General features: G+C 55.4%; 1 protein-coding gene and 1 long non-coding RNA gene across 2 annotated transcripts in view; both read right to left on the bottom strand.

The window, feature by feature from the left end:
- Nucleotides 1–4,749: 4,749 nt before the first annotated feature.
- LOC134175457 (carboxyl-terminal PDZ ligand of neuronal nitric oxide synthase protein-like) overlaps nt 4,750–23,060 on the bottom strand; it is a 32,493-nt gene continuing 14,182 nt past the window's right edge. Inside the window, exons 3-11 of the mRNA XM_062641479.1 lie at nt 12,839–12,931; nt 12,112–12,170; nt 10,803–10,911; nt 10,460–10,601; nt 9,917–10,071; nt 8,385–8,552; nt 7,609–7,774; nt 6,772–7,129; nt 4,750–6,689 (exon numbers count right to left, since the gene is read on the bottom strand). Coding sequence (XP_062497463.1) covers nt 6,200–6,689; nt 6,772–7,129; nt 7,609–7,774; nt 8,385–8,552; nt 9,917–10,071; nt 10,460–10,601; nt 10,803–10,911; nt 12,112–12,170; nt 12,839–12,931 — 1,740 coding nt within the window. The 3' untranslated portion in view covers nt 4,750–6,199. The remainder of the gene's footprint in view (nt 6,690–6,771; nt 7,130–7,608; nt 7,775–8,384; nt 8,553–9,916; nt 10,072–10,459; nt 10,602–10,802; nt 10,912–12,111; nt 12,171–12,838; nt 12,932–23,060) is intronic.
- LOC134175298 (uncharacterized) lies at nt 17,095–18,122 on the bottom strand. The gene is made up of 2 exons (XR_009968964.1): nt 17,369–18,122; nt 17,095–17,281 (listed from the first exon to the last, which is right to left on the bottom strand). It is a non-coding gene; the product is annotated as an uncharacterized LOC134175298 (long non-coding RNA).

The raw sequence follows: 23,060 nt of genomic DNA, 5'->3' as shown, positions 1-23,060 counted from the left end.
TGCGAGGTGGGGAACAACCCAGTGAGGACACTTGCTCTGATGTCCCTGTGATTAACGGGAAGAATATGTACATGTATATGGCCGTTGCCATGGTTACTGCAGGGATCCTGGCTGGTGCTGGGGGGGGGACTGAGCCCCCAGCCCAACCTGGGTCAGGATTTGCCTTCCCGGGGCAGCATTCACCCAGGGTGCTGCAGCCTCTCGCCAAGGTGGGTGCACCCCCAGCCTGGTCATGGGGTCCCCAGGGAGAAAACACCCTCATGGGTGGGGGTGTTCCTCAGGCCCCCCAGCAGCAGAAAGGTGGGCGCAACCAGGAGATGAGGATAGGGATGAGGATGGGGATGGGGATGCCCAATGTGCCCATAACCCCCCTGCTCCAGGTGCACTGAATCCCCACCTCCACCCAGCCCACATCCCACCAGGCCAAGGAGCAGCTCTCCCCAGCAGCTTGTTTCTGGCTGATCCTATAAAGCTGGGAAGGAGAATGGGCTCCTCCCGTATGGAGCCTGTGCTGCCTCCCTGCCTGCCCGCGGCTCTGGTGAGTGCTGAGGGCTGCAGGGGATGGGTTGTGCCGTGGGTCACTCACCAGCGTGGCTGTCAGGAGCCCTGGCATTGTGCATGCTCTGGGTGAGTGCTTTGTGCCCAGGCGTGAACATGGTGGCTGCAGCCAGAGGGTGAGGTTGAAACCCACTGGTGTTCAAGCATAACCAGCAAGTTCCTGGTTACCAGTTGTTTGCACATCTCCTTCCCCCTGTGGGTGAGCAAAGGGGGTTTAAACCTCTCTAGAAGAAGCCAGTTACTCCTATAAAGCAAGAAACACGGGAGGAGTGAATGGTGTGCTGCCCTTTTGGAGATGGGGGCTGCTCAGGGGTGGGTTTCATGCTGAAAGCCTCTGGTTTTGCATTGACTCTCAGGTTATCTTGCAAACCTGACTTGAAGCAGCCCTGTGGTCACTGATCCCAACCTGCAACCCCTGGAGGTGTGGCAGATGGGGTAGGGCAGGGCTGCCCCTGCACCCACTGCATCCCCTCCTGGGGCTGGAGGGCAGCAGGGGCACAGGGACCCCCGGTCCTGCAGCCCTCTCCCTGCCCAGCCCCGTGTTCCTGCTCTGTCCGAGTGCTCACCGTTCCCGATGCAGGCGTGCGCGGCCGGGCTCCGTCTGCTGTTCCCTTATAATTTAGGAGCCTTCCTCACATTAATCTTTTTGTTTTTATTTTGACAAATGCGTGTTTCCAGGAAGTTGCTGGGGTCAGAGCAGCATCTGTTGCTCGTTATTTTGGGGGATGCAGAGGGTCTTTGTGAGGGTTTCCAAAGCAACAAGGAATTAAGTGGTTTGTAACGCAGAGAGCAGGGAAGAGGGGACGGGCTGGGGCTTCCCGAAGATGCTGCTGAAAATCGGATCAGTTCGCCTCTATTTTCTTGGGAACTCGATCTGTTTTTCTTGTACCACTGTCAGCCCGGCTCCCGTATTTCCAGTGCTTGGCCACCGCACGATCCGTGTTCCAGTGCTGGGATTAGCATGGCCGCAGGCAGATTTGCTTTCCCCAGGCCCGTGCCGGGTTGTGCTGCGCCGACGGGGAGGATTTGGGATCTGTGGGACGGGAACAGCGCAGGTCCCCTGGTGTGGGTCTGGCTGGGGACATGGGACAGAGACCCCCGGGATGAGCACAGCCGCAGGGATGTCCCTGATTCCCCCCCCCTCCCCAGTCACACCATGAATTACCCTGTGGTAAAGCTGCTTTCTCTGTCAAAACAACCCGAGGAGGGTCCGGTGCCAAGGCGAGGAGCCCAGGAGATTTATCGCTGAGGAAATACTTTCTCCAGCGAGGGCTGACGGCCGCAGCAGGAACAATGGGAGCTTCGCAACGTGAACAAAGCTGATTTCGTTCTTCTTTTTATCAATGCGTTTTCCTTGCGGATCCTCCCTTCCTGGAAGTGGGAGATGCAGCTTCCCCCCGCGCGCCGGCCGTGTAATCAGCAGGAATGGCCATATCCTGGCTGGGAAGCGAGCTGTGAAACGCTGTCGCCCGCTGTGATTTATGAGCCCGTGGCAGCGGCCAGCGGCGGGGCTGGCCCGGGGACAAGGTGCCAGGGCGCGTGCAATATCCATGTATTCTTTCTCCTCCTCGCCGGGTCCCCGGGGAGCCGCCAGAGGAAGTGAATGGCTCAGACACACACGTTCCACTTGGGGGTTTATTTCTTATTGCCGTGTCTTTCCAAATGCCTTTAGCAGACGCACGAGCACAATGGGGTCGGGCGGTGCTGAGCATCCCGGCCGGGTGGCAGGAGCCTGCCTGGAAAGGTCAGCGCAAAGGGTGTTTGCTTGGGGACACGGGGACAGCCTGTCCTGAGCGGGCAGAGCCCTCCCCTAACAGTGAGGGCTCGCAGGGGCCGTGCTCATTGCCACAGAGGGGCAGAGTAAGGTGACTCCATCTCCTCCAGTGCCCACAAACAGCCTTGTTGTTGGCACCCATCGGAGGCAGCCGGCACTGAGCAGGTCCCTCACCATGTCTGGAGCTGTAGCACCATTCCCAGGGATCCAATGCCTGTAAGAACGGCCAGTTTCCTTCCCAGGCTCCTACCACCCCGCATTATGCAATCCTCACCCAATAGTGAGAACATGAAATAATTATTCCAAGTGATCAGATTTTAATTATGCAACACAGAGGATGATTATTGCGCGCCAAATTGGTGCCGAGTGCTTAGTTATGTATATGCCAAATTTAGTCTATACCATTATACCCAGTGGGTGGCCGTAGACAATCAGGAAGTAATTAGTTTTGCTGGAGGTTGCTCGCCTGCCTGGGTCGCTGTGCTGTCTGGGGAGCGTCTTGCTGCGCTCCGTGAATACCGCGGGCTGCGAGTTCAATACCGTCTTTTTGTGAGGAGCTAATAAGCTGTCTGCATGGCGGCCTGTAATTAGCGCTGTCGATATTCATTTGGAGACGGAGCCCGCGCTCCGCCGGCAGCGCTTCCCTTTGTCGAGGCGCTCGGTCCCTCCGCGGTGACGGGAGCGGAGGGATGGGGATGCGGCTGGTGCTGGATGCGAGTGTGCAGCATCCGTGGGTGCCCGCTGAGGGAAGCACCCAGGTGTGAGGGGTTGAGACCATGAGACTGCCTCATAGCCATCCCTGTGCCACCCTGCACCCGTGCTCTATGGGAGGAGCTGCTGTTAGTCCCTGGATATGGGGTGTCCAGTGGTGCCCTGCCCTGTGGCTCCAGCAGGGAAGGCTGAGCTGGTGTGTGATGTAGGGGAGATGAGGATGTGCAGGGGCTTTGGCTGGGGCGGCCATTTCCTTCCCAAAGCCATGGGCTGCTTTGGGAACCCTGAGCATCACTGGGAGATGATGTGGTGCTGTGTGGTTGCATCCTTCCAGCCGGCCTGATTCTGCATGGTCCAGGTTCATCTGCTGGGGTCTCACACCTAGAACTGTTGGTGTATATTGGCTGGGAGGTCACCAGGGCATTGTCCCCCTGCATGCTGCTTGCAGTGGGGCAGTGTTGTGGGGCACTGGGAATGGGCCACTCCATGGGAACAGCCCATGGATCTGCCAGGCAGGAATTGTCCGAAGTACGGAGCAACTTTTACCTCTGTTACACAAAGGAAACTTTCCTCCTCTTTTTGTCGGAGATGCTCACTCCATTGAGATGATTGGCATACTGGAGAGCTGAGAAACTAAATTGTTTATACACTAATGAATAGAAGCTTGATTGCAAGATCCTGTTTGGAAAATTATAGTGCTGAATTGAAGCCGTACAATTACATCCAAAATGCTGCATATTCATTTCATCTGCTTTGCATAGAGATTAACAAGCGAGCCCTAAAGCAGACTCTGAAATTAAAGCTAACACCAGATTTAGTCACAGGTTACAAACTAAATGGCATTGTTTGATGGATGTGAATCTTTACCACCTGCCTGCCTGATGATTGCTAGCAGCTTACCAGACAGCAGAGGAAAAAGTTTCTTCCCATGAAGGAAGCATAATAAGATGCTGGGCTGGAAGCGCCCCCTCCCCGTGCAGGCAGCCCCCCCAGGCAGATGTCTGCAGTGGGCCTAGGGAAAGGGCTCCCTGCTCCTGCCTCCATCGCGCTGGAGGCGGCATCCGCCCCATGGAGGGTGGCTCAGGACCACCACAGAGGCTGTTGGTCCATCCAACACCCAGGGTTGGGCCGGGTCCCCCCTTCTGCATGGCAGGAGTCTCATGGGGTCCCCATCCATCCTCTGTGCTGTGTCACCCATGGGGTCCCTTCCTCACCTCAAAGGGGCTTTGCTGCCTGCCTGTGATTGCCTCCTCCCTGTTGTATTCCCTTCCTCAGCGTGGGGCCAGCGGCTGTCTCGGGAGCAGAAATGGGGACAAGAAAGGCAAAGGGGGTGTGTGGGGAGCAGGGGCTGCCTGCTCCGGTGGGGCTGCGGCAGGCAGCAGCACTTGGTGCCGTGCAGCACGGTTTGAGTGCTGCTGGGCTTGGGGTTTGCATTGGAAATGGGCCCCATCGCTGATGGAGGAACCTGTTGGATGTGTGGGGACACGGGACCCACTATGGGGCTGCTGGGAGCTGTGTTTGAACTGGGGCTGGGGATGGGAGGGTGCAGGGGACAGGCTGGTGGCCCGGGGCAGCCTCCAATCACAGCAGGGCTCACTCTTCTTTGGGAATACCTGGAGGTTCCCAATCCATGTCCAAGGGCACCGGCACAGTTTGGGGCTCCCTGTGCGCATCCCCCGGTGGGGCAGAGACCACAGCACTCGCTCTGCAAAGTGGACACCTTTATTTTATAGCCTTTAAAAGTCAGTTACCAGCTGCAGTGACTTCATTCCTAGGATGGGCTGGGGCCGTCTCTACCGCACTATGGGACAGCCCAGCCCCAGCTTTACAAGCCCCAGTGGGGATGCTGCCAGCTCCCATCCTGCTCCTCCCGGCCATGGCTGGCTTTGGGGTGCATGTCCCATCTCCTCCCATCTTCCCCCCCATGGGAGCAGCACCGTGCCCGGATCGAGCACTGTGGCTGCTCCCAGGCTCCATTCCTGCTTGGCACGTTCCCATCTTGACCCTCCAACACTTTCCCAACGCCCTCTTGCAAACAACCGAGGTGGACGAGCATCTCCTTGGGTCCCTCCCCAAAACCTGCCCAGGGTCAAGGGGCCATTTGGTGCCCTTCACCCAGAGCTGGGCTTCTCTTTTACACCTTAACTCCTCCCAGGACACTTGCACTTCCGAGACCAAACCCCAACCACACCACAGCACCCTGAAACCAGCATGATGGAGCAGCCACCGGCAGCCCGAGGGGCACGGGAGGGCTCTCCCTCCCTGACCCCAAGGCACGGGTGCACCTCCCTCTGGGGGGTCACCCACTGTAGCCCAGGGCTCCAGTGGCCAGCTCTGCACCCTATCATTGGCCTCTGGGGGGGTGGCCCCAGTGCTGGGCCATGGGAAAAGGCACCTGTGGAGGGAGGCAGTGGTGGCTTTGCCCTGTGGGGACACAGAACTGGGGCTGCTGTCCCCAAAAGCTGGGTTGGGCACAGCATGGACCATCCTTGGCACCTGCCTTGGGGAGCCGGGTGCAGGAGCAGCACTGTGCCTGTGCTGCCTGCTCCCACTCGCAGGTGACAACCGATGAATGGGGTTATGACAGCAGCCTCCTGTCCGGGTGTTCACAGCCCTGCACTGTGCCATGCCCCTGCCTGGCTGCTCCCATTGTTCAACACCCAGGGGGGTTTCTGCTGCGGAGCATCCCAAGGGAATGCTGGCTGGGTGGGAATGTCCCCAAGGCGAGTCAAACCAGCACCATCCCTGGCTTCCAGCAGTGCTGCCTGCCTGCTCCCGGCCCTCTGGAGCTGCAGAGCAGGCGATGGCACACATCCTGCCAGGGTTTGGTGCGGGGCTGCCTGCAGCCACCCGGCCAACAGAAGGGATGCAGTGATGAACACGAATTGTCTGCCTGGAGCAGGGACCCCGGGCAGCATCCTGCTGTGTGAGCAGGGACAGGACAGGACGGGGCAGCAGGAAGGCAGTGTGAGCTGGTGCAGACCGAGGGCGTGAGCTGGCCAGGTCGCATCCTGTGTGGCAGCCCCATACATGGGATGGGAACAGCAAAAGGACCTGCTTCCCAGCCAGGGCACCAGGACCCCCAGCCGCAGTGTGGGCTGGTGGAGCAGTGTGGATGGAGCTGCTGGGAGCCAGCTGCCACCTACTGCAGTCCCACTAAGAGGGGACCCTGGTGGGCCCCAGGGCAGTGTGCAGCTCTGGTTCAAGCAGCTCATCTTCAGAGAAGCTGATGTGCAAGCACGTATTGTCTGCAGGGGAGAAGGGCAGCATGCTGTCCATGGGGCTGGCCAGGGCAGCCAAGTCCTTGGCCAAGGCCTCAGTGGCTGCAGGGTCATGGATGCTGCCCAGGGGGGACATCTGCCCGCTCTCCCCAGTCCTGTCCTTGCCCAGAGCGCGCTGGCAGGTCCCAGCTGGGATGGGCTCCGTGCTGGAGGCACTGCTCCGTGCGGGAGTCCTTGCCTCAGGGTCCAAGAGGGTGAGGGAGCTGGCAGTGATGCTGGTGAGGCTGGAGATGCTGGGGCTGGGCAGGCTCATGTGGGCAGCGCTCTCGGGCTTCACCTCCACTTCCAGGCTCGGGGAGGTCTTGCTTGACCTCTTCCGTAGGATGGGAGGTGGTGGATTCAGCTTGGGAATGGGCTGCGGCCGCCTGGGAAGGAAAGCAGAGAGAGGAGGTGATGGGCAGGGGTGTTCCCGCTCCAGCTGGGGGAGGTGGTGGAGGCACATCCCACCTGTCCTCGTCCCCTCTGTCCGTGTCGTCCCCCTTCTGCCGGCTGCTGCCATTGAGCAGAGCAAAGTCGCTGACCTCGGAGCCCTCCACGCGCCGGCTGAGCCCGTCCTGCCCCTCCAGCACCGCCAGGTACTCGTCCCCATCCCTGCTGCCGCAGCGGTGGCCGCCCCTCTCCAGGCTGAGGAGGTTGAGGTAGGAGTCCCCAGGATCCAGGGCCGGCAGCGAGCCGGGGCCCACGGGGCTGCCCAGGATGCTGGCGGGGCTGGAGGTGGACGGGAGGTGGATGTCCAGGCTGTAGCGGTTCTTCAGGTTCAGGGACAGGGACTGAGCCAGGGACAGGTTTTGCAGGGAGCGGTCAACTGGTGAGAGAGGGACAAAAAGGGGGTGTGAAGAGCTGGGGACCTCCAACACAGCTGCTGCCCTGGACCATGAGGGGTGCAGAGATGCTCCAAAGCCCCCCCCCCCCGAGCCTGTTGGGCTTGTACTGGGAGCACCCCAACTGCTCTCTGGAACCATAAGGATTGCAGGGGTGTTCTGAAGGGCTGGTGCTGGGAGCATCCCATCTGCATCCCAGGACCCTAAGGGGTGCAGAGATGCTCCAAAGCCTCCCAGAGCTTATTGGGATGGCACCAGAGAGCGCCCAAATTTCTCCCTGTGACTGCAAGTAGTGCAGTGATGCTCCAAAGTGACCCCAGAGCCTGCTGGGAGCATCCCAACTGCTCCCTGGGACTGTAAGGAGTGCAGAAATGGTCCAGAAGCATGATGCTGGGAGCACCCCAGCACCCAATCCCCTTACCCCAGGGACGCGCCACCCCTGGCTTCCCCGCCGTGCACTCACCTGGCTGCCGGTTCTCGTCCCGGGCCTCCAGCGCCGTCAGCTGCCGCACCAGCAGCGAGACGTGCTGCAGCAGGTCCCGGTTGGTCAGCAGGAGCTGCCGCACCCGGGCCTGAGCCTCGATCCGAGCCGCCGTTTCGGCCGCCAGTTGGTCCTTCAGCAGCTGCACCTGCGGGACGGGGCGATGGGGCCCGGGATGATGCGGGACGGGCCGATGGGGACCGGGATGATGCGGGACGGGGTGATGGGTACCGGGATGATGCGGGACGGGGCGATGGGGACCGGGATGATGCGGGACGGGGCGATGGGGACCGGGATGATGCGGGACGGGGCGATGCGGGCGGGGACAGGGAGCCGCGGCGCTTCGGCGCCCCCTGCCGGCCCCGCCGCGCACCCCACCGGGACCCCCTGAGCCGGTCCAGCGGCGGACGGGGGATGCGGCTGCATCCCGGGCATGGTGGAACGGGATGGAGGGGATCTGCTGATCCCCGGTAACGTGGAATGTCGAGGGGGGACCCCCGCTCTGATGCCGGTTTGCAGGAAGCAGCTTGGTAGGGATGGCTTCCGAAACTTGGATGAAATGGGAACTGGTGGCTCTGCTGGGTCCCCTGTCACCCTGTTACAGCAGCTTGGGCTTATGCATGCAGCCAGCTCCGTGTCTGTGAGCTCCCTGTACCATTCCCACAGTGTCCCCTTTATGAGCCCAGCCTGGCCGGAGGCTGGAGCAGGGAGAGGAGAAGGGCTGGTGCTGCCCCGGGGGGGCAGGACACGACACGTACCTGGGCCACGGCCACCTGTGTCTGCTGCTGCTGCTGGAGGAGCTGCTGCTGCAGCAGCTGGAGGCAGTGCTGGGAGGCCAGCGGGGTGATGGAGGCCGCGGAGCAGGGGCTGCTGGGGCTGAGCAGCGGCTGGGAGCCAGCCGGGTGCAGCGAGCAGTTCTCAGCATCCTGGGCACAAAGGAACAGGCAGGGTGAGCGGAGGGACCAGGCAGGGATTTGGATTGTGTGTCCCCGTGGCACCACGGGTCTGTTGAGGGGACAGCCCTGGGCTGTGTGTCAGGCTCTGCACGTCTGTGTGATCCATGGGGGATGTGTTTTGGAGTGAGTCCGCTCCCAGAGAACTGCAGGGCTGAATCATCTGTGTCTGACTGCACCTCCAAATAGGGAGGGCAGGACCCCAGGGAGGAGGTGTCAGATACCCCATCACTTTCCCCATGATGGGGCTGCCCAGGCTGGACTGTATTCCATTGCCTGACACATTTGTCAGTGGCAGCAGTGGTTGTGTCAGGGCCATCAGTGTATTAAAAGTGGTCCCAGCAGTGGAGATACTGGCATGAGAAGGGCAGTGCTCCCACTGAGCACTTCCAGAACAGCTCCTGACAGCCATGAGCCCCCTGCACCTCATCGTGGTGCTCAGAGCCTGGTTCTGCTGCGTTGGCACAGGGTGGGTGAGCTTAGAGCCACCTCCCGTGCCCTGGGGACCCTGCAGTGGCCCCATGCATGGCACTGGGGGTCTCGGCAGGGAGCCTCCCACCCTGGCACAGGGTGTTTAGGGACAGTTTAGTGGGTGCTGCCTTTCTGCCCCCTGCTCTCCCTGCTTGGGCAGCTCCAGGCCCTGAAGGAAGCTGCAGGGAAGCTCTCCCTTTCCAGGCATGGAAATGAATCCCATTGAGTGCATTTCACCGCAGCTGGTTCCAGGCAGGCCCTGCAAGTGATCCGATTGTGTGAGATGAAGCAATGCCATTCAGGCCGCCTGGAAGCACGCACAGGGGAGCTCTGCAGAGCAGCTATTCATCAGGGTGAAACCACTGCTCGTGCTGAATGCGGCCTGGGTGCCTGTGCTGCCAGGCTGGGACCCCTCAGGGATGCTGCTCCCTAAGCCTTGGGGTGAGGGAAGCCGGGTGTCGCTGTCAACAGTCTGATGAGCAAACAGGGGCACAGAAATGCACCCTGAATGGCAGGGAAATGGTTGTCTCACCAGACACCTCCTTTTAGTTTCTGGCTGTTGTGTGGATGCTGCTGCAGGAGGAAGGTCCTGCCTAGCACTGGGCGATCATTCCAGCAGAGCCCATCTGTGCTCTGCCCTGCCTGTGCTCACCCAGCCTGTTTGAAGCCTGCTCATCCATGCCCATGCCTCCTGCCTCTCCTGTCCCAGCACTGGGACACAGCTTAGTTGCAAGGAGCAATGGGGGGGTCTGCAATGGGGTCTCCATAAAAGGCCCTCCAAATCAAACTATGATACAGTGACCCTGAGCAGAGGGACCCCAGCAGAGGCAGAGCACAGGGACTGTCCCCCAGCCCACCTCTATTACCTGGCAGTTCTTATCCTTTGAGGCTTGCCCAGGTTTCAGCAGGCCGAGGTCACCCCTGGCACCTGGCAGCTCTCCAGGTCCCCTCTCGGACACACAGATGCCATCAGAGTTGATGCCAACCTCATCCATGATCTTGGAGCCCTTTATCTGGTGAACTTCAAAAGAGACGGACACATAAACCCAAGCCCCCTCTGTGCAGGATCACAGCAGGAACCCAGGGCCTGGAGCAGGGCTGTCAGCCAGGTTGACAGCCCAGGGACCAGGACATGCCCCAACCCTCTCCATGCTGCAAAGAGGCAGGAGGAAGGGAACAAGGCAGATCCTCAGCGTGCTGGACAATGGGGCTTAACCTCAGTGCTCCTGGTGCCCAGGATGAGAGGGCAGAGAGGGCAGAACCCCCATGCCCCCCATCTGAATGGAACCAAAGGTCTTGCTGTCATTAGAGCTGGCCCATGAAGGACCTGCCTCCCTGCAGGTCCCCCCCTCCCAAAGCCCCCCACTGCAGAGGGGTCTCCCTCCGCCCCACAGGGACCCACACATCACCTTCCAGGGGCTGCTCCTCGGCTGACTTGTCGCTGGCGCCGTCCGCCTGCCCGTCGGCGTTCTGCAGCGCGTGCTGCAGGCTCAGCTTGTGGCACACCTCGAAGGCCTGTCCCACCGTGCGCACCACGCGCATCGCCTGGCTCTGCGGAGCAAGCCCATGGCATGCTCAGACCCACTGTGGCCACTGGATGAGGCCCAGGGGCAGGAGGGGACAGACACCAGGCACGTTGTGTTGGGGACATTCAGCACTGGTGCTGCCTTGGTCTCCCCTCACGGATCTCCATCCAGTGGTTACTTGGGCTCCCTTGGAGACCTCCCCCCGGTAGCCCCAGGAGCATCCTACCTTCTTCTTTGACTTGAAGACGTTGCACCTGAAGGAGTTGTTAGCGCCGTCCCTTGCGATGTAACTGAATATTTTCAGGTCTTGCGAGTCGTGAGACACGTAGAAGATTCTGGATGGGAGAGAGACAAAGGGAATTAAACACCCAGGGGAGTCTCTGCCCCCAGACAACTTCAGAGGGCCCCCAGTGTCCCCACATGGGCTGGCTCAGCACTCAGGGCTGGAGGCACAGCCCCCCTCCTGCAATTACCAAGCAGGAGGTGACGGATTTAGAGTGTTTCTGCCTTGATGGAAAATCTGGTTTCTGAAGTAGAAAAGGCTTTTTAAAGATGTTGTGGGAAAGCTAAGAAACCTGTAGGACTGGAAAGCTCTCCTTATCAGGCTGACTCCTTCCCCTGCCTGCACTGCAAAACCATTTTAAAAGACCTCTTTCTATGTTTGATTTAATTGGGTGAAAACCTGACAAGAGAGTTCAGGTCTGAATAGAGAAGAAGCCAAAGGGATTCCTGAAATGTTGTTTTCTTTTACTCTTTCCTGTCACTGGGATTTTTTTTGTGTTGGACCTGCAGCTGGAGCAATTATTGCTGTATATATACCATGTCTTGTAATCATCTTTAAGGAACACCAGAAGTGAGAGGTAGGCACAGATAATGCTCCTTATCTCCTCACCAAGGGCTCTAACACAGAAAACCAGTGTCCACGACCCCGGTCCTTGAGGCTGTGGGCTTTGTGCTCTTGGTACAACTATTCACTGGTGCAACCTGTGCTCAGAACTGTGCCCAGGGGCTACACACCACTGCTGAGGTTGCCTGATGGCTCCTGAGGCATTAGGGTTACAGGCAGTGTAAGCCTCTGCGTGGGGCTTGCGGTCTGCAGAATATTTGGAGATCCCATGGCAAGTCCTGTGGAAAGTCAGTGTTGTCTTACCATGCCCTGTAGGGGTTAATTCACTGTACGCACTTACACCTTAGAGTAAGGCTCTTCAGAAGCCCACAGTGAGCCATGCTCTGAAGCAAACCACAGGAAGCCTGTCTTCAGAGTCGGAATCAGAGTAATGCGAGCTGAAGGCATCTCTGGGGGTTACCTAGTCTAACCCTGTTCAAAGCAGAGCCAGCTTCAAAGCTACATCAGCCCACCTCGCCCTTAAAAATGGATGAGAAGGATCTTCCATCAGCAGCAATTCTGCATCCTCGTTAATGTTTCATGGTCCATTGGAAAGACAGCCTTGGTGTTGGGAACTAAGCAAGGGGGATGAGGGATGCGCGTCGCTCAGGGCTGATGGGACCTACTGGTGTAACCCCCCTGCACCTACCTGTATACGGGATCGTGCATCACCACCATCTTGTTCTCATCCCAGGTCCACTCCTTCCTCTGTAAACAGAGGGCAGAAACAAAGTTGGTGTGTCAGGTAAGAATGAAACTCCACCATGATGATGGGCAGGAGCCCTGAGAATGGCGCCTTTGTCCCAAGCTGGAATCCAGGCTACAGCCTGGCTGCGTGATCAATGGCTGTTTCACTGGTATCTTGGATAAAAATAGATGTCTTTGCTCATTTATCACAGCTGGTTATCTGATCCCAGCCTTCAGGGCTGAAAATGGCCCCTAAGATTGATTTATAGCATCAAATATGCAGGAGAGTAACACGTTTTGGGGAAGAAGGCTCTGAGCCAGGGCTTAGGAAGCTCTGCCTGGGCGGGGAGCTGAGGGATGCTCAGCCCAGGCAGTGCATAAAAAGCCTACTCGTATTAACAAGAAAAAGAACCTATTTCCTGAAATCTTGACAGTTTTGATGGGAAAGCCAACAATATATCCTCTTCCTACAGTGTCATTTCCCTACTCTTTATTCAGTGAGGTTTTGTTATTAGCTTGATGGGAAATGGAGTGTTTTCTTGTGAAAATTCAGGGAATTTAAAGAAAAATCAGGGTTTTCAAAAAAGGCCGGTTTTGGTTAAAAGTGTGGCCAGCCCGAACAGTGGCGATACCCAGACATGGTTAGAGCCAACATCCCGGGTGCCCCAGTGGGGCTGGGGAAGTCTCACCTTCTGCTTCTTGCGCAGAATCACCTTCACCCCATCCACGGACACAATGATGCTCACTTTCTTCTTCTTGATGTTCTTGGCTTTGAATTCATACTGATGGGAGGAAAAACCCAGGTTAGAAAAGCGAGTACCTAGGGCAGTGTGTGCTATTAGTGTTTTACATTAAAGTGTTGGATTAGTGTTTAATCCTAGGGAAGTGGGAATTTGTTTTATCCTGCTAAGAAAATCCATGTTGTGAAGGGCTCACTGCCATAGCTTGGATGCTGGGCAGGATCCTGGCTTTGTCAGGAGCATCCTTGGGGAGAGGATAAGCATAGCTCAACCCTTTGGACTACATCCAGAGACTGTAGATTCGGATCCAGGAAGAACTATCCTGATGCATTGGCCATGCCTTGTCCAGTGGGACTCTGCCCCAGAGGCTCGACAGGAGATTGCACTTGCAGCAAACACCACACAGTGATTTCTGGCATCTCCAGCGCCCTTGTATGTCAGTGCTGCAGTGCATGGGGAATATGAAATCGCTGGTGAACTGCAGGGAGGGCCAGATGGGTGGCAATAACGCAATCACACCTCAGTCATTTCCATAATCACATTAACCTCAGTGGGCTCAGGAGAACAACCCAGCTCTCACCTGCAGGTGTTTGCTGCCTGAACTCCCCTCCGCTTGTGCTAAAAATTAAACTTCTGGCTTTTAAGCTTTGCTTTTGCTGACAGCCACAAGCATGGCAGAGCCCTTCTGCTCTGGAGACCTGTGCTCACAGCACTGATCCCGACTGGCTCCAGTTTAGGCACTACATTTGGCCTCCAAACACAGCATTTCGATGCCTTCTATTTTCCACAGTGCCTATCAGAAATCCAGCATTCCTGAGCCAGATCCTCAATTTATCTAAACCAGCACATCCCTTACTGTCAGTGCAGCTACAGGAACAGCCATCATGTATCTATTAGAGACAGAATCCTTTGGTTTAACTCAATGTACAGTTCCCATAGTGCAGAAGCAGAGGTTACAAATCCCATTTTAATAGCCTAATACTGTCAGTGGTGCTGTAACAGAGGCGGGATGTAGCAAAGGGGACATCGTGGCAGAGCCGCAGGTAGCAATGGGGATGTTAAGGGAGTGCAGGCACCTCTTTCAGGAGCCTGAAAAGTGAAGGACTTTGTGTGTGGCTCCGTGTCAGCATTGCAGAGAAGATGATAAGCATCTCTCCAGCTCTTCAGCACCCATTGTAAGCCACACCAGCCTCCTAGGCAGAAAATCGGGTGGCTTTTGTGTTTATCAGGCTTTTGATGCTGCTCATTGAATCCTTAGCACTCGGCAAGGTTTATGGTATCAGACAGACCCCAGATTAAACCGCAGCCTTTTGATCTCCCCATGAATTATTACTCTGAGACAAGCTCTTTGAAAGCCTCTCTCTAGCACCGCTGCGTGTGAAGCCAGGGCTAAGTCTGCCATACACGTCTCTATAGGGAGGAGTGAGATGATGGGAGAGGTGGGGGGAGCATCCTACAGGTTGCTGTGGGCCGGGGGGACCCTCAGGAGATGCACACATCTGGGGGGCTGCTGGTCTCAGCACCCAAGTGGTGCTGGCGACCCCAGCCCAGCCTCACTGCGTGCTCCCATCTCCACCAGGCTGGAGCTTCCCCCTCCCCTGCGCTCAGCAGCACCAAACTGTTTCTCCCTGTCTGCTCGCATGCATGTCAATAAAGCCGGGATGGATTGCTCTGCCCACTAAAGAGCTATTTATCTTTCTTTATGCACAAATGGCTGGGAAAATACTAGCTGAGCTTTCCAAGAAAGAGAGAGCAATCCAGTTTATTTTCCCTTTGTAGCAACAGAGGTGCAATTACATTCAAACAAGGCTCTTTACTCAAAGGCTTTAAGCAAAGTCCAAGTCTGGATTTTGCAGAGATGCTTTTTCCTCCTCTCCTGGACAGAAAGGAACAGTCGGGAGCAGCAGCATCCCTGGCTGCTGCCAGGAGTGATGGCAAGTCTCTGTAGAGCCAGGGAACTCCAGCCAGCTGCCACACCACACTGCACCATCCCAGCCTGACTTTGGGATTGGTATGGAGCTTCAGCTCCGAGCAGAGTCATACAGCCAGCAGGAGCAAAATGATAGCATCAACTAGGTTGGAAAAGACCTTTAAGATTATCAACCATAAACCATGTCACTAAGGATGAAGGCACACTCTGCCCTGAGCCATACTGGGGTGGCTGGGGCTGGGGCTGCACGTGGGGCAGGCAGGAGCAGAGCTCAGAGCTTCTCCTCTGCCCCAGTGACACACACCTCCCCTTCACACAGCATCTGAGGCAGTTTTGACCCTTGCAATCTGCAGGCAGAACCCTCAGGCTCTGCTCTGGATTGGGCCCTTTGCCACAGCATCATCGAGGAAGGAGGCGCATGAGTTCACTGGTCCTTCTTGCTCCATGCAGCTCATAGCTGCTGCTGCTTGTGCCTTGCTCCTGCATCCTCATCAGAGCACCTACAAACGGCCAATGCATGTTCCCCACATGCTGGGGTCCCAGCCATGGGCAGAATTAGCTTGGCCTGAAGGTAAAACTGATTGGGCCCTAAAATCCTTCCTAAAGGAGCTGTAGGATGGCCTGGACCCAACTGGCTGCTCAGTAACACCAGCTGGGAGAGCACTGTGCTCCCAAGAGCAGGGCTGGGCAAAAGCCCCGTGAGCCCACGCTGCACCAGCTCAGACTGGGCTCTTTCCCCATCTCTACACACAAGTGGCAGATGGGATACAGCTACAGGCATTTAATTGCTTCCTATCAAGCAGGAATCAATGTTTTAATTAAATGTGATTTATGTAAGGACAAAAAAGCGCACGGAAAAATGCACTGCAAGGTAGCAGACTTCATCTATTAAAGATGTTGATGTATAAACCAACATACAGCTGAGCCCGAGCTCCTGGCTAACCTGGCACTGACACAGAGAACATCCAGGCACTCATTTTTGTTCTCTTACTACTGAATTGATGTGATTTTCCCCCAGATTTGTCAAGGTTACCAACAAACCCAAACCCACACAGCAGCGTGCATCTGCTCTGCTGCCTTCTGTGAGTCAGTCGATACTCTCCTGCTGCCTGTGCTATCCTATGGGGAAAAGCTTTCTGGATGTTAAAGGACCTGGAGTTGCCCTCACAAGTGGTGATCCAGCATCAAGCCTGGCAGCTTTCTTTACTATGGGACAAAATTGGACATTGTATAAGAAAATGCAGGTCAAAAAAGGGGCAATGCATCTCATTTAATTCTGCAATGTCATTAATTCTCTATCTGACCTGGAATACTTCCCATTTCTGCTTTTAAATCCCCGTGTTCAAGTCCTTGCCTTTCCTACGGTCCCACACACTGTTGGCATGTAATCTTAACTTACCCAGGAGCTAAAGACTCTATGACTAGAAATGTTAATGGTGCTGCGTGATGCATATTTCATCCGATAATTCCACCCAAGCAGATATAAATTACACATGCAGTTACCAGCTTCCATCTGCTGATGAAAGAGATGGGCTAATGCACATTGGAAATCATATGCAGTTTCTAGCACTAAGAACAACTTGCATGAATAGAGTTATTCAAGGAAGCAATTCTTAATGTGATTAATTACTGAAGGTATCAGGGCTTTCATTATGCAAATGGAAACTGTCATAAAATAGGGAGTTTGAAGGTCTTAAAGGCAGCCTCTGTTTCCAAAAAATGCATCTCCCTCATTGACAAAGAGCAGAAGGGTCGGACTCGGGAGAGCAGCAGAGCCAGGACATGCTCCTGCCATGGTTCAAACGTGGCTGCTGCTGTGCATCAGTGCTCCCAGTCACTGCTGGGTAAGTACTTTGTGCACCCAAAGATGCTCCAAGCTTGGAAATGGATGGCTTCTCCCTGCAGCTGTAAATCCTCCAGCCAGCCCGTAACCTGCTGTCCTGCCCCTAACCTCCCCTTGCCCTGTCCCGGCCTGGCAGGCTGCAGGATGGATGTGTCCATAAACAACCCCCCAACAATAAGCAGTCCCAGCCCCTTCCCAACCTCTCCCACCGGACAGACACAGGGAGCATGGCAATGAGGAGGTGGAAATCCGCTCGGCTCTGCCCCCCGACAGACCGGCTCCGGGCACCCCAGCAGGACCCAGCGCCCCTGCTCCTGCTCCTTGGCTGTATCCCAGCCCTGTGGGACGCATCCTTCCCTCCCGCTGCTGTGCGCAACCTCCGGTACCGTGTGAGCGCCGCTTTAGGAATAAAAGCCAGGATGAATCCAAGTATTTCAAGCTGAGGAATGTAATTAATTTCAAACCGAACTGATCCGCACGGCATGAGGACACGGTGTTATCTTGACTGCTGTTTGAATTACGGATGCTTGGAACGCTGCCGCTTGGAACCGATGCTACAGAAAACTCCCACGTTCTGCTCCCAGCAAGTGCAGCTTGGCCAAACACAGCCGCCCTGGAGCTGACAAACCAGTGCCGTCAGTTCCCATACCCTTTGGACCACAGGCTGTGGTCCAGCCTCCAATCCCCCTTCTGCATCACATCCCACCTTCCCGCAACAGCCTTGTGGGCAGCGGCATTCCAGCGGCTCCCTCATGGCCTCCGGCTGGAGACCGCTGGGTTATGGCCTTTCCTTTGTTCCTCTTGGGAAGCATGTGCCCGTCTGCATCCTATGAACTCCCAGTGCACGCCGGCAGGGCGCACGCTCCCGGGGACATGGCCGGGGTGAATGTGGCCGGGCATAGTCTGGGTCTGTGCTGCAGTAACTGGGCAACACGGACACAAAAGCGACGCAGGAAGCGGTGGAGGCCGGGAGTGCACCTCCTGCCCAGTGGAAAAATGAGAATTTATGATCCTTGGAAACAAAACTGCTCAGTGGAAAGCAGAAACCGAAGGGGGAGGACAATGGGCAAGGAGAATGCTGGCAACGTACCCAAAGTCCGTTTTTATCCCCTCTCATTTCAATTAGCTCCTTCCAGCATCCAACAAGTTCTCTGTAGATACTGCAGCCCAGTCCCCACACAGCGAGCTGGAGGGGGCCAAGGAGCTATCACAGCCCCGCTGGGTTTCTGGGTGTCCCTGGAAGGGCAGCAGGGAAATGTGACCGTGGTTCATCACACGGGGTTTATTGATGCATTCCCAGTTCCATGCTCTGGTAGGGCTGCCTGCGGGGCCAGGCGGGACTGAGGGTGCTGAGGATGGAAACAGGCTCCCCAGAGAAGCTGTGGCTGCCCCATCCCTGGCAGTGTTCAAGGCCAGGTTGGACACAGGGCCTTGGAGCACCCTGCTCTAGTGGAAGGTGTCCCTGCCCATGGCCGGGGCTGGAACTGGATGAGCTTTAAGGTCCCTTCAACCCAAACCATTCCATGATTCTATAACTTCTCCAATCATGTGCAGGTTTGTGCTCCAGCCCTGCAGATGCTCTGGACCCCAGTATTTCTGGTGGGTTGTGTGGACAGTGAGCCTGTGATTGAGGCTGAGTCCTCAAGGAGCGTATGGAACTCCCTAGGGACAGCACCCTGTGCCAGAGCCCCTGCATCCGCACTGGACCAGCACTGCTGATGTCCCTGGCAGCAGCCTGAGCTGCAGAGACCTGCTTACGGGCTAGACTTTGATTAGCCCTGCCAAGAAAGCACCATGGGATGTACTGGCCACAGGTCATTTATTGACAGGGATTACTGCGGCCAGCGTGGAGCTGGTGCCCTGCACACGTGGATCTGCAGGTGGATCTCCTCGGTGCAGGAGCTGGAGACAATTTGCCACATGGCTGTGAGGAGAGGAGTAATGGGAAACTCCTGTCTATGTGCTCAAACTCTGCCCATCAGGCCACAGAATCAACTGCACTGGCTTGCTCAGGCATCTCTCACCTCTGGCTCTTCTCACATTGACCAGCTGTGAAGAGGTGTTAATGGTCCTGACCAGCCTCACCTGAGGTCTCTATCCACACTCATGAGCAGAGGCTCCATTTAAGTTCAGCTCTGGGCCCTCACTCCTTTCCTGAGCTCTAGGGTAGAGATGTTGGTCTCCAGTCATGCCCGGCCATGGATCTGCTCATCCCAACCTGAAGACTGGCTTCCCAGCTTCGAAACAGATCTGTCCCACCAGCATGGACCTGCCTGATGATGTGGACCCTTGGCTGAGCCTGGCTGCTCCCCAGGGTCTGCTCTGCCCATCCTGCTCAGGTATGATGTGGTGGGCTCCTGGCTGACAAGGGCCATGTTATCAGCTCCTCCTCACTGAGCAAAGCCACCCTGGCTGCTCCCTGACCCCGGGGCAGCGTGTGGCCCCTCACACTTGTCTTGGTACAAGGAGATGCACAAACACCTCCCTGATGAGGGATGTGTTGGCCAAACCCTTCACTAATGCCCCTCGCTGCAACTGGAGGATTGAGGGATGAAAGGCATTGGGGGAAATGCAGAAACCTGACACTAAGCTCAGATATGCTTCTGGAGCCTCCTGCTTGGCATCATCAGCACTGTTTTAATTGGCCTAACCTGCAGGTCTTCTTGGACCTATGCCCTGCAGCCCCTCAGCCAGCATAAGGACACTGGAGCTGTGTTTAGCCAGTTCCTGACTTAGCTTGAAAAGCAGCTTCTTGGAAGTTGCCTCTTAGTCCTGGCTCTGGCTGTGTTAGAGCTCTGCAGAGATGCAGGTGGATTCTGTCTCTTTTTAGGATGCTCTTTATGGGACACAGGTTTCTGAAGAGGTAACAGTAGGAATGATGGGCATGTCTGGTCTGGCTGCTTCCTGCTGCCTCCTGTTTTGGTTGGAGATGCTCTGGGGCTGTGTGTGAGTGAAGACATAAAGTCCAAGGGGAAAAACCAGTCCTTTAGGAAGCAGCACCAAGCGCCACCCTCCTGCAAGGGTTTGGAAGCTGCAGAGAAGCAGCTTGTGAATGACAGGAGAGCATCCTGTGGATCCAGCCTCTCTGGACACTCCATAGGGCAGGGCAGAGCAGAGCTCCTGGAGGTGATGGGAGCTGGTGGGGAGAGCAGCGGTGGCTCTTTAATTAGTCCTTTCCACCTCTGAGAACAGGCAGACTGTGCTGGAACAAAGCTGCTCCTGCTTTTAAAGAAGGGTGGGATAAAGGCAGCCTTTTCATTGCCTCCTCCCTTAAAGAGACAGTGCCGAGCTCCATCCCGAGAGGCACAAGGTGACATCATCTGGCCTTTGGTGCCTCTCCGACAAAAGCCCCTTTGTGTGACTGTCACTTCCAGGGACTCCCCGCTGTCCCCAGGTTTAATAGGGAGCTTTCCCACACACAGCCCTCGTCCCACCAGGGCAGGCCAAGCGCGGCTCACAGGGAAGCTGGGGTTCATTTTCCTGCCTACCTCTATTCACTCTGCAGGAGAAAACAAATTACCCTTTCCATCCGCACTGCTCTGGGTGATTAATTACTTTCAGTAATGAAGTAGTGTCTTGGGACCCCACCCTAATGGAGTCTCATGTACCAGGCACTGAATGCACATGAGCATGGAAATGGTGCCTACCTCAAAGAGCTGCTAGGTTACTGCGGATAAAAAGTGCTAATTTCATTAGAAGCAGGTCAGAGTCACCTGAAACAACCCTTACAAGTGAAACTGCAATTATACACTCTTGATACCTGCAAGTAGTTCTGTATTTCCCTACAAACATCAGTGTCAAGAGGCCCTGCAGAGAAGGCCCTGGTTTTGTACACATGATGTTCATATCCTCGTTGCCCTCCAGCCTGGATTGTAGGACAGGAGGCGAGTTAGGAGATTGAATTGTTCTAAACCTTGTTCATCAATGTTCAAACAACAAAGCTCAGAAGAGCAGGAGCCAGGACCCTGTGGCAGGCTCAGAGCTCTGTGAAGAAGCCTCAGACCCCCTACCTGGCTGTGGGAAGGTAATGGAGTATTTTATGTGTTGGTTTCTCATCCCCAAAGCAAGGATGTTCGTTTTCTGCTTCATTCATTCAGTTGTTCTGGTTACAGCCAGCCCCCTGCTAAGCAACAGCCACCCAGCACCCAGCCACCAGGACCAGGCCATCAGGTACTGCTCACACAAAGACATGAGCAGGGAGCAACTGAGGATTCCTGCTCACTGTACATTTGGTCTCAACCCACTGAGCCACCCTGGTGTGGTTGTGCAGGTGGAGGGAGCTGCAGTGTGTGAGATGGGGCTTCAGGGGTGCATACTGAGGGCCCTGGCAGGGGCTCGCACTGGCACAGCACAGAGATGGGGAGAAACCCTGATCCTGCTGCCATGCTGGGGCTCTGACAAAGGCAGGTCCCAGGATTTCAGGTCCCTAAATAATGCAATGCTTCGCGTTTATGCAATGATGCTATTTTGTCTCAGGTAGTCCAGAGGAGGATGGCAAATTGGAGGCAGGCTGGGGAGCCATGCTCTGTGTGTGGGGATGGAGAGCAAGCATCAGTGCTCCTGAGGCTGAGAACAGGTGAGGTTAAGGTGGAGAAGGTCCACGCGTTCAAACAGGTAACTAAGTCCCAAGAGGACCAGGGGTGATTTACCCTGGTTCTCCACATCCAGCATCTATGCTGCTCTGTGGCCAGGAGGAAGAGTGTGGCTGCAGCCTCCTCCTTAAAGCCTCTGTGACTTCAGGATGCGGAGGAGAGTGATGCTGAGCATGCCCACCCAGGGTGGATGCTTATCCAAAGGAGGAGGAGGAATCTAGTTTGCTGTTGAGAATCTGGAGAAGCTACATCTGCATGACTAACACCTGCTTTTGGTAAATGCTGCAGGGAGGGACCATCTCCTGGCTTCTAAACTTGTTATCACACACCATATGTATCTTGGGTGCTGTCTTCCAGCTCTGTCTTGTAGTTTCTCTCAGCCACCTACTAGAGAAATTAGCATTTTCTTTGCCTGTCTGTGGCAGAGGTAGGAAGCTGGACTTGGCACCTCTATTTTTGAGCAAGCAGAATTCAAGCTAGAACGAAAACTCGGCGTCCATTTGCATTCAGAAACAGCTTTGATTACAAACTAGACCAGGATGAAGATGGGAGGGATGCTGAGCTGTGTAGTGTGCTGCTATGTGCAGACCAGGTTCATGGCTCATTTGCTAGGTGCAATCAGGCTTCATTCTCATTGTTAGCTCAAGCCCTGGGTGCAGCTCAACCTTTCTACTTCTCAATGCCAACAGCTTTCACGAGCTGTGAAAGCTATGTACTGGTCTGAGACAGTCAAGGACTGAAATAATCTGCTTTATTCCCAGCCAAGGAGACTTTTTCTGTGTAGCTCTTAATTCTATCGATCTCCAACAGTTCTGCTTGAGAAAACCTTTCTTACACAAAGCCCAGTGACTTATAGCTGACCTCCAAGTGCTGCACAGAAAGGATGTGTCTGCATCTAAGAGCACCAACAGTACAGCAGTTCCAGCCTGGAACAGGCCATTGATCTTGGAGGGGGTCAGGCACTGTAGGACTGTGATGACTGTGTATGTAAGGTCTGTTAGTAGACTTGGCATGTAATTCTGAAAGATCCTGCCTTAGAAGCAGCAGAGCCAGGTCTGGTATTTGGATACAGCCATTAAGAGGGACTTTTAAAGTACAAGTGGTCCTTGGTTAGAAATCACTGAATGCTAATGAAGTTGCCAACAGACTGTGGTACCCCTTCTCTGGGCAATCCCTAAATCTAAAGGAAGGTCTCTGGGTTCTCCTCAAGCTGTCCATAAAATCATACTCAAATTTGGAAACAAGACTGTTACTGTAAGAGAAGGAAAATTCAACACTAATTGTGTCATTCCAAAACTCCAGATTATTAAGCAGTTCAAGGACTTTGTTAGCCTCAGGGGAGCTTACCAAGGTGAGTGAATCATGATGAGAGAAACAGCCTGGGTTTAGTTAGTGGGAATTATGGATAAAAAGGGATTTATGGTATTAATATTTATTGTTACAGAGGTCTCATCATCAAAACTGTACCAGAGCATCACTGCCAAGTGCTAAGGCAGAGGCAAGCAGCCTGGGCTGGGCTTTCAAGCTCTTGGATAAGAAGCCACTGGATGGTTTGTCAGTTGTTTGCAGGCTCGTGGTACTGGGCATTGTACGTGCCCATGTCTCCTGGAGGCACACAAGGGTCCTCAGCTGGGTATGCAGCTACTGTATGGGTAAATAAAGGTGAAGAACTTGGTACAGACAGCCTCTAAAACAGCTACAAAGAGTAGCATCCTGAGCTGCTCGTGTACAGGTCAATGATTAACCACAGTGTTCCCTACCCCAGCTCACAACTGCTCCTGCCCCCTGCTTGGATGCAAGGAAGCA

This window comes from Pezoporus occidentalis, unplaced genomic scaffold, assembly GCF_034315485.1.
Source record: "Pezoporus occidentalis ecotype Australia unplaced genomic scaffold, CSIRO_AGI_Poc_V1 ctg68, whole genome shotgun sequence".
NCBI lineage: Eukaryota > Metazoa > Chordata > Aves > Psittaciformes > Psittacidae > Pezoporus > Pezoporus occidentalis.
Note: the sequence above shows the minus strand (reverse complement) of the source record. Positions and strands in the feature narration are given on the sequence as shown.